At 35.0% G+C, this 11368-nt stretch overlaps 1 protein-coding gene across 1 annotated transcript; it reads right to left on the bottom strand.

Moving 5' to 3' along the window:
* Nucleotides 1-3690: 3690 nt before the first annotated feature.
* On the bottom strand, nt 3691-10497 carry LOC118743988. Its single transcript, XM_036476752.1, has 6 exons — nt 10352-10497; nt 7900-8121; nt 7735-7812; nt 6342-6630; nt 4341-4583; nt 3691-3812 (listed from the first exon to the last, which is right to left on the bottom strand). Exons 1-6 carry the CDS (start codon nt 10466-10468, stop codon nt 3691-3693), a joined length of 1071 nt encoding a protein of 356 aa, XP_036332645.1. The 5' UTR covers nt 10469-10497.
* Between the last annotated feature and the right edge of the window lie 871 nt (nt 10498-11368).

Genomic DNA, 11368 nt, shown 5'->3' with positions numbered 1-11368 from the left:
TTTTTGGCGTCTCGATAATCCCGGGAATTGCTTTCATTAATCCCGGGATCCGAAAAATTTTAAATATCGAATTGATAGTAAGAACTTACTTAAGAATTTTAATTATGATTTTAGTAAAATTTCGTACACCATCAAAATGTTGAGTTAATTGTGAAAAAATGGCAAAAAATCGACATTTCATTATGAAGTAGAATAAACATGTTTTTGTATTTTTTGTTTAACTTTTTTTTTTACTAATCATAACTATTTGTATCTAAATTTTGAAATTTTTAGTCTGAATTTTTGGGTATGCATAATTTTAGTAAAAAAAATTTTGGTGATTAATTTATGTATTAATTTTGAAATTTTTTAGATTTTCTTTTAATTTTCTTTAATTTTTTATATATATCAATACAGGCATTTGCAGTTTGAAATAAAAATAAAAAGATCCGCCTATTGCATACGCAGTCACCGGTGCCCATAAGTGTGTGATACAGGAATTAAAAAATTAAAGACAATTTCGATAGGCGAAGCGGTTAAAATGCCGTCGCTTGGGTGTCAGCTGTACGCTTACTTTGCCTTCAAACCACTTCTAATTGCCTACTTTACCTTTATTCATCTTCGACTTACCGCTTAGTTCGCTTATGACGCGTAGCGGGCGTTTAATTAAACTTGGCTAGCTAGCAATGGCAAGCCTGCGCTCAAACCTTCTGTATGCAAGTTAAACATAGTTGGATGAGCGCGACCTTGAACTTGCGGTCTACCAAAGCCAATGCCTAATGAGCGCCTACTCCAATGTCGCGACTCGCGAGCGTCTTGATTTCAAACAATGACTCTGTAAATCAAATGAACTTTTGCAATCAACGAACACAGTCCACTGCTTAAGAAGCATTGTATGAATATGTATATATGTACACATATGTTTATATGCATGTGCCAGGCACGGTTCCAAAGAGTGCCGACATATTTTTTTTTTTATTTTTTTGTATTCTAATTCATTTCACTCTCCATTTCCTTCCTTTTGACTTTTTGCAATAATATGTCTGTATTACAACACTTACACGCAATTTGCCCTTACTGTAGCCGCACATTCGCCGCGCTTGGCATTATGTAAACTCATGCGAATCACTTGGTGGATGAGGTAAAATTCACATTAAGGTTTTTAATAAGAAATACTGCGTTGTCTGTCTGTCCTAAGAACGAAATATGTACCCAAAAAACAATCAACAGCAGCGCCCGAAAGATACTGCGTTGTACTCGCCGTAATAAAAATGTGAAATGTTCATTCTCACTTTGTGCCTACAGAGTGCAGTGCATAGAAATCTTTTATGGGCAGCCAGCCGCCAGTCGGTCCACTCACAGAGTGCGGTTAATTATAGATGCTTACAAAAAGTAGGCAAAAAAAAAAAAGCAAAATTATGAATGATACTCGACGTGTTGCAATGAGAATGTTTAGCGAATGTGAGATACGGTGTGGGAAATGGCAGGGTAAGCCCCGAGGCTAAAAAGTAGATTTGAGCCTGCTTGGTTCACAATTTCAATTACAAGTGTATCGATTCGATTAAGGATGTCCTTACAAGGAACAAAACAAAAAACAAACAAACAATACGAAAAGGACACAAATAAAATGCAGGGAAACAATTGTGAAGCGGACATTTGAATGCATGTGCGAGCATACAGCGACCCTCAAAAATAGTCCATTTCAATTCTGTAGCAATGTCCAATTTAAAAATCCAATAAATGCTTGTTGCGGTTCGTTATTTATTCATAAGTATTAAATAAGATGATAAAGTTAAGTTAATAAATATATCTCTATAAACATTTAGGGAATTCTGAATCCCTTTAAGGAATCACATTGTCATCATTTTTTTTTTCTCAGCCATTAACCAGGAAATATTAGTTTGAAGACAATATACGATTAAAATTGAAGCAAAGATAAAGCTTTTTTGAATTCGTGACTAATGTAATGGTAGCACTCATAAACATGCTAGGACAAGTAGGAGCTAAAAACCGTTCCTAAAGCATTCTTGAGAGTTGTTGTTGCAGCGGCTTGAGAGTCATTCCTTTCTCTTTAATTTTTTTGTATGGAGTGGCACAAATTGAAGGGCTCCTGCTTCGCTACCCATAGAACGGCTTCCCGATGGGCTTTGGCAGGACTTTTTTTTTTTTGATGAGTTCTTCTAAAGTTGCTTCTTTAATTCATAAAAATTATACTTCTTTAATGTATTTATTTAAGGTTCATATCAACTTCAAGGCGAATTCCCCCAAACGCGTGGATTCCTTGTTTTACTAAAAAATACGACTATGGTTAAGCACAATCGTTTTATCGTTTCATCGCCGTTTCGACGGGGTTGGACCAGAGGCTACAGTATCCACACCGCAGATGGGCGTGTTACCTTTCCTAACAACATGCAACATCTAGTTACATGCCACATGTGTACTGCCAGATTTGGCTGATTACACACTTTGCTTTTCACTTAGAAAATTTTGCGACCAAAATTTAGCGCCTATTTCCTATTCTGCGCGTCACCGATTTATTTTTTTTAGGAAAATTGGCGTGGCACCGCCCACTTATATGATACATACATACATGCGTATCGCAAAAACTACTTCGACCAAATTTGATATACACGTTGGGCTTAGCCTTCTTAAGCACCATCTTGAATATTTTTGAAATCGGACAAAACCTACTCCCCCTAAAATATAGCTAACTTTGAGTTTTTTGAAATTACCGTTATATGGGTGAAGAGAGTGGTTTTTGTCCGATTTCAAAAAAATTTTGGGACAGTGAAATCCGAAATTAATCAAAGAAGAAACGCTTTGGGAGTGCTTTTTTCATTTTCGGCCAAAGCTTTGGCCACAGATATTATTTGATGCCTTATTCGTTAATAAAAAGTGACCTGGTGGTGCACTCTGATATCCTCCACATAATTCAACAAATTCAAAAACAAATTTCAAATAAGTACTCGGAATAAATTTTTTTTTTGTCTAAAACAACAGTACAGTAAAAATGTGCGTTTTTTTAGGGATCTCAAATAGTTTTGTGAACTATTCGGTTACTATTTTTTTTTTCTGTCACGCAGGGTAGTTTTGATCGTTGATGTGAAACATTTTTTGTAACGGCGTAAAAGTTCATGTAAAACATCTTTAGTTTCGATGTGGTAAATATTGATCTGGTATTAACTCTCAAACGCAGGGAACGAAGCGAGCTAACGAACCGGCTCGTACGACGAGCACTGTATGGAAAGGTAACAAACGGCATTCACTGAGCGACTGTCACTACCTTCACTAATTTCCGTCCTGCGAATGCTGTCATCGGAATACAAACGCTATCTACCACAGAAGACAGAAGACACGCGTTACTCTGGCTCAAATGCGGTCTTGATATTGTAGCAGGTTAAGCTCCTATCTAGATCGCGACGTACCCACTGTATGACCGACAAGTGAAGGTTGCCCACATGGCACTAACTTCACATGCCCACTCAACCAAACTGAATTAACACCACTCTCTGACGATTGAGGATTCTAGACAGGGCTACGTAGCCGCTACAACAGTAAGATCGAAAACATAGAAAATAAATTTCCAAAGTGCCCAAGTAAAATTTTGCTGACTCACTATGAATAGCCTCTGGTCTAGGCCGTTAGCTATAAAGCTCTATAAAACACATAATGAAAAGGGACTTAATAAAAATCTATTATGTAATTTACTTACTAGCTAGGTGAATTTCCCATACTAGTGAACGGATCATCGTTCGCGTCGTAGAAGTCCTCTTCATCTTCGCTGCTAGAATATGAGGTTTCAGGCACATCTACAGCCAGAGGAGCTGTTGTCGCTAAAAATTTAATAGAACGTGTGATAAAAAACTATTCTAGCTAAATAAAGTTCTAGGAAACGTGAAAAAATAAATTTGTGGTATATTAGCAAACAAAGATTTTAATTAATGAAAAGAAAACTTAAAAAATGTAAGACAAAGCAAATGATAGAAAAACACTAAACCGATGAAGGACATGAAAGGGTTTATAAAAATACAATACACTATTTGTAAAATGTTGTAAGTAAATGGAACAATAAATCTCACTTTCCACAAATGTATGACGTAACTACAAATGTATGTACAAAGCGAAAGTATTGAAGAAAAATAATTTGGAAAAGTTCTAAATATGAAGTGGATAAGGAAGTATGTATAGAATAAAGAAATTTCTGTACCATGAAAATTTTTAAATCAAAAATTAAAGCATGCGACAAAAATTTTGAAAAAAATGCTCACTAAAACATTAAATAGTACAAACCCACAGACTTATATATACATACATACAGACAGTTTGTCTTGGTCGCTTGGGGATTCTACTCCTCTACTTACCACCAACTGGGCCGCCGCTAATGGCGATTTCGACCGCAGTGCCGTACTCAATGCCATCGGCGATAATGTCAACAATATCAATGCTGTTGGCGGTGGGGCTAGGCAGCATGCCGATGTGTTGATATTGGCGTTGATAACGGAAGTATTGTTTGGTTTTTTGTTGCTGCTGGTCAAGTTCGATGCGCTGCTGATGTTGCGTGGGTACATCATTGACAACGCGTGGCACTGTTTGCGGCAATAAGCCTATTTAAACGCGATTTCATTATAATGCAAATACATACAAATACACAACCACCAATACTGCTTTATACAATACATACAATGTACATACATATATATACATAGGGATACGTAAGTACACATAGATAGTACATATCTACATATCTATACATATGTATGCCAAGCAACTAATTGAAAAACTAAGTAGAAGTGGGAGGAGGAAATTAGCAAACAAATTAAAAGGCTGTTTTTATAGAATTTCAGTTTTGAGGTCGATAGCCTGCTTTTTTTATTAGTTCTCTTAATTTGCCTATGAAAAGTCGAAATAGCAAAATTTAATGCAGTGAGAATATTTGATTTGATTTTCTCCAAACAGCGACCACCTCCACCTTAAAACTTACAAGTCCAGCCAGTCGAGGCAATGCAAATTATTATTAAAAAAGTCTGCCGAATTCAATCTTTTCTAAAATTACTTCTAGGATCAGTCACATAGTAATATTTAATGACCCGAACGCGCTGTTCGCCAAATAAAGTCTTAAAATATTTGATTTTTTTAAGCACTTTCAGAGTGGAGCAGTATTGAAAAAGTACTTTCATTACCACGCCTGACTGCACTTTAACTCAACTTATATTCCTATTTGGTTTTTTCCCGTCAACACATCGCGTTTTTTCCCCCAAAACAATATATGTTTATGCGTGTGACTTCACCTGGCTTTCCTTCAATTAGAGCAGACTTGGCGAACGTAGTTGTATTTGAAAGTCTGATCGCACTTTGATAGTAAAAATTATTCATTGTTCCATGGCCGACAACGAAATTTAAATATTCAATGAAAATGCCGTGGCCAGTCTGATTTTAGTGTCGGAGTTTGGGTTTAGGCGTCGACCTATTAGCTCAACACAAACTTCGAATCTCCACAACATATAAGCAACAAAAATTAACTATTTGCAACCTTATTCTACTGTGCCGCTACGACAGCCACGAGAGTCTGGCCGGAGTATGGCCACTCCAAAATTATTACCCAGACTATTTGAAGATTTTTATACTGTTAAAACAACAAGGTCCGGGTATTCGTGAAACGCCAGCGGATTTGGGAAGACGTATCAAGGAAGTATGTATCTATTACACTTTTCTCATAAGCTTCAGTGAACAGTGAACAAAAGAGAAAATAGCCGGTCTAGCCGGACATACAACAGAAACCAGCAATAAATTCTTTAATTTTACGCGTTTTAATGTCGGTAATGAATAGAACAATAAAACGGAGTTTTATATAACAATATGAAGAAGCATAAACGTAAACAAACGCACACTTAATACGAGTAGTCGTTAAACCGAAAATGCCATGCGAACGTTAACATCATACTAAGCGAGATAAAGCCAAAACCAAAACTAAACAAAGCGAATTGGAAATTACTCGAAAGACTTCAAATGGAGAAAGGAGAATTGACAAAATCCACCAAACAAAGGAAGTGAATAATAAAGGATGAAATAAGCAGGCATGTAGGTGGGTGGGTGGGTGAGTAGCTTTGTGACAGTTCCAAAGGAAATGGAAACGGAAATCAAAACACCGATAAAATTTGCTGGCAAAAAGTACTAAAATGGAAGCGACGACTGAAAATGAATTGCATACAAGAAAAAGTCAAACAGATGGCTCTAAAACCAAACAAAAACAAAATTAAGCAGTGCGATGACAATCCAAAATATGTACATATAAATGTATGGCAAAATGAAGACGCAGCAAATCAAGCATAAGCGAAAGCAGGAATGAAAAAATGTAAACATACCATTCTCCGTAGTGGAATCCTCCTCCTCCTCCTCGCCCCCGCTCACATCCAGTTTTGCGCCCGTCACCGGATCTATGGCGCTCGTGAGTAGCGTTTTGCCTGCCGCTGCGGCTATCATAGCGCTCCCAGAAGTTGTGCCTGCAGTATTCATGCTCGTCAGAGTGGCAGCGGCACTGTTGCTGCGGGTGGTCGCACTTATGGGCCCATTGTAGATGCCATTAATTGGATGAGCCATATTTTTGGCAATTTGTAGACTTACAATGGAGTGCTTGATATGATCCAACATGGCCTGCGTGTTGAGTTACAAGCATGTAAAAAGAAAGGAAACAATATTTAATGAAAATGAAGACAAAAGCAAAATGTGGTAAAAACACAACTGTTGGAATAAGAAGAAATGTTATGGAAGAAAATAAACACGCAAGTATGTATGCATGCGTGTAGGTGCGAAATTTTGGATTCCAACAAATAGCTAGAGGAGTAGTAGTACCTTAGAACTTAATGACGCGATGTACATACATTTGTATAGGTACATACATACATACATGGACTCCTGAATTAGAAATTATTGTATATGCAAATGGGACAAAAAAAAATCTAAAAAAATTAACCGTAATTTTTAGCCATTTGTAACTTGTACTTTGTTCTACTAGAATTCGAATTTCATTAAATTTTTAAGTTATGAGCTCTTTTTTTTCTCTTAAAAAAATACCTGAAGTTGGGATTGAAATGTAAAATATGTAGCATAGCTTTTGTGTTATTAAGGTGAAGCGCTATTTCTTGCATTTTTGGTTAGACAGGGAAAATTTCAGTATCGTCACTCTAGCAATTTTACGAGGAAAAAAATTAAGGGAAATTATTAGTACACTTTTGTCTACGCCTTTACTATAAACGATCGTTACAACTTATTGTAATAATATACTAATTGAATTGAATTAAAACAAAAAGGAGAAACAAATTCCGATGGTAAATTAAAATTTAATTTGAAACCACATTTTAAAAATTTAACAAACAAAAAATGTTTACTTTCTAACATCGTGGCTCCTCAACATTTCCGTCTTTTTTTAGCGCGTCAATTGAGGAGACACGCAAAGGACGAGCGCATGCAATTTTACGCGAGTCAAAGTAGAAAAAAATAACGCAAATTAAAGCGTTAATGCTCACAAAAGCCCAACCGACAAAAGCAACAAACAACAGCGAACCCGCGCCGTGAATCAGTTAGTGGTCCATGCATAGACTGTGGTGACTAGTCGGGCGTGCGCGAACAGCAACAGCTTTCATAATAGACAACAAAGCAGAAATGCGAACAGTGACACACACACGCAAACAAATGTACATATGTATGTATGTATGTATATATATATTTACGCATAATACAACTCCTGCTGTTACTCACACTGGCGTTGTCCTGTAGTGCTTTGCATTTGACTTTTTCCTCAGCATCCGTTATTTCCTCAATGCGTTTGTCGATTTTCTGCAACATAAAAATATGCATTTATTAAATTTTGTCCAATAAAACGAATTTTTCGTTCTGATTCTAAGTTGATTTTTTTTTACTCACATTAGTCTGCTCGATGATTAACTGCAAATAGGCGTCCGCTTCAGATACACGTCGACCCAGTAATTCCAAGTGGTTGGCACGTTTGTTGCCTATCACATCCTTCTGATAGCCGCCAAGGTAAAAAGTGCTCTGATTGTCCCACAGCCGAGTGCGATTCGCATGCCGTCGTATGGTGTCCTCTAGTCGTCTAACCCACTTCTCGCGTTCCTCGCTGTGTTGCGCCTGTTGTTCATTTTTTTTTTTTTGTTGAGTAGGTGTGGTGGAGTGCGTGTTTTTTTTTTTTAGGGAGATAGGGAGAGGATAGAGAGTGAAAAAGTGACAATTATTATTTTAAAATGCAGATAACTTGATATAAGTATTCAAATTGGTGTTTAACTCATTTTCGCAAGATTTTTCATTTTTTCATTTTTAGTTTGCATTGTGAATGAAAAAAATGCAAACTTTAACAAGGAAAAAACTTAAAAATAAAAGATTTTTTGTAAATTCTTTTTTTGCTATCAACGAAGAAAATTAATTGATAAAAAGCCATATGAAAATGCTTAATAATTTCTTTACAAAATGTTTCCATCCAAATTTATGATTTCATTAATAGTTCATACATGGCGTATGAGTAACTTTCTCTCCTATTTAGTCATCATACATAGTATAAAAGAAAGTTGAGATTATTCGTACGCGGCAATCCAGTAAACTACTAAACGGATTTTGACCAGATTTTCTCTAATATATTCTGTATCGATAGCAGAGTGACCTTTTTTATTTAGAATTTTAATAGGGTTGCCACCTGTCTAAAAAACTATAAGATCCGCACCGTTCGTTGGATTAAAAAAATGAGGTGTCAAATGAAAGCGATTGGTCTCTAAAAAATCACTAATGCCTTATTTTTTGAATAGGGTTGCCACCTGTTATGAAAATCACTATTATTAATCCTAATAAGCGTAGGCGTCAGTTCTGCGCCGTCACTGTCAAATGAAAATACGTCTAGATGTGTAATAATGTATTATTTTTCTGAATAGGGTTGCCACCTGTTTAAAAACTATAAGATCTTCACCGTTTGTTGGTTAAAAAATTCATAACACATAGAGACTTTAACTAGTTTATAAATCGCTTTACGCTTTATCTTATTTTTACCACGCTTTTTATATTTCATTCAACTTATGGGCAGCAACTATTTGTGTAAATCACTATAACTTCAAAAATGTGCTAAAGAGGCCATGGCTTCAAGATCTACTCTTACGACAAATTGTGCAAGAAGCGTCTGAACAAAAACATCTGCAACATAAATATACGAAGTTGCACAAAGGCGTAACAATGACTGCGTGTCGAACTGCTTCCACCGCGGCCCGGTTGCCACAGATTAAAAGCGGCTCAATAAAGGCAAAAGGTTAAGTTCGCCTTAAATAAAGTAAATTTTCATTTATTTATGACGAAAGTGATGGGGTAAGTGGCAAAAATACATAGTTCTATAAGTTCGGCATTTAGAAAATGCCACTGTAAAAGCAACAAATACATATAATACAATACTTAAAAAAGAGTATAAATGTTATGTTTTTATTTTAAAACAGTAAATATGCATAACTATGAATTTAAAATAATAAATTTTTAACTTTTGCTACGATTTTTAATTTTTTTTTACGATTTTTCTGGTACTTTGCTACGCAATCGGTTTCGTGAGTTGCCAACCCTGCTAACGAGACTATTTTTTTGCAAAAATGTTTCTGCTTACATAACTAGTATACATATATGTATTATAAAAAAACAGCCAAATCGGCCAATAAATAAGTTAGATATAGGACTTTTATTTTTTTTTCTGTTTTCGCGGTAGACCTTCCACTGGAAACCACCGTATATATCTAAATACTGAAGTAAAAAAGCCTAAAAAAAAGAGCCTAAATTTTGGGATAAAATAACTGGAGTAATTTAAAACTTGCACTTTATGATAATAAAATTGATTGGGCTACAAATCTGCATACTCAAAAAAACTTCTACTTCTAAAAAATCTGATTAAAAAGTTTAAAATTTTCATGAAAATTTGCTGAATTTTCGCGAGTTTTGCACAAAGCATAGGAATTACATTTTTATGTTTTTTGTTGTAGAATGATCTACTAGCGGAAAAATATTAGAATGAAAATTGTTGCATATATTGTGAAAAATTCGCCGTGCCAATACTTTGTTCCGGCAGTGTATGTATTTTTTGGGGGTTTTCTGGCTTTGATAATAGATACATACATATTTAAAATAAAATGCTTCGGAATTTTCTCGTTTTTCCAGGTTTTTGAAGATTCCTTGTGTTGAAATTATATGCATTCTTTTCTTTCTTGAGAATTATTGCGAACAAGAGGATTGACAAACTGATAAGACCCACGAAATATTGCAGTAAGAGTAGGAATTAAGGCCTATGCCTTCTTACGGACCAAAGTTTTTTTTTATCTCTATATTTATTCACATCACTCACCTGAAAATGAAATGTTTTGTGATCCACAGTTATCGTGAACGTATTGTCCTCTTGATCGTCTATACCGATAACTGCGTCCTTGAGTCGCACACAACCGCGCCGTACGCCTTTCATCATTTTCTCCTTCGACTATGAATGCAAATTAATTGAATAGAAAGAAGATTAGAATCAGGATGTGTGTATGCATGTATAAAAATAAAGAAAATTCTGAAAAAAATTCTGCAAGAAATTCTTTACATAGCAGGATTATTTTCATTTCTTTATCGATTTTCTTCCGAAATTTCGTAAATGAAGCGAAGTGTGCACAGTTTTTTTTTTTATTTTAGAAAATTCGCCAAAAAATCGGATGGTATCTTAACGAATTCTTTAAATTTTTTCTACAATTCGCAATGCTCTGAAAAAAGGGTTTGCAGGATATATACTACATATACATTTATATATTATGTAAATTCAAAACTCAAAAGCTGCTTTTCTCGATTTTTTTTTTTTTGAGTTATGACAGTATTGAAGTAAATGAGCGATATGTGATATGTAAACAAACACTTAAGAGCTGCACCTAAAGAAATTAATGGCCAAAAGTATTTATGTAATTGCAAATCTATATCAATCAATCAATAAAGTAATCGAATGAAGTTCTTTTCATTCATTTTTAAGAATTTTCTATTAAAATTCCGTTCATTCTCTAACAAAACCCATATACACTCAAGTTTAAAACCTTGTAGAACTAAGCAATTGCTTTTTCTTAACATTTCATACATTTCACTTAAATTAATTTGAGCAAATTGAGTAAAAGGTCTAAAATTTTAAGAAAAAGCATTTGCTTAGGTTTTATGCATAAGACTAAAACTGAATGGTCTAATAAACTGTGTACTCAAAAAAATTCTAACACTTCTGGGAAAAAAGTTTAAAATTTGGCTGAAAATTTGTTGAACTTTTTTTGACGTAGAATACGTCTTACCTTAAGGTATGGGGGCTATGTTCAAATGTTGTAGTTGTAATTTTTAGAGCTTCACAAAA

Source organism: Rhagoletis pomonella, unplaced genomic scaffold, assembly GCF_013731165.1.
Source record: "Rhagoletis pomonella isolate Grant_MI unplaced genomic scaffold, Rhpom_1.0 Rhpom_scaffold_00007, whole genome shotgun sequence".
Taxonomy (NCBI): domain Eukaryota; kingdom Metazoa; phylum Arthropoda; class Insecta; order Diptera; family Tephritidae; genus Rhagoletis; species Rhagoletis pomonella.
This window is presented reverse-complemented; position numbering and strand designations above follow the sequence as displayed.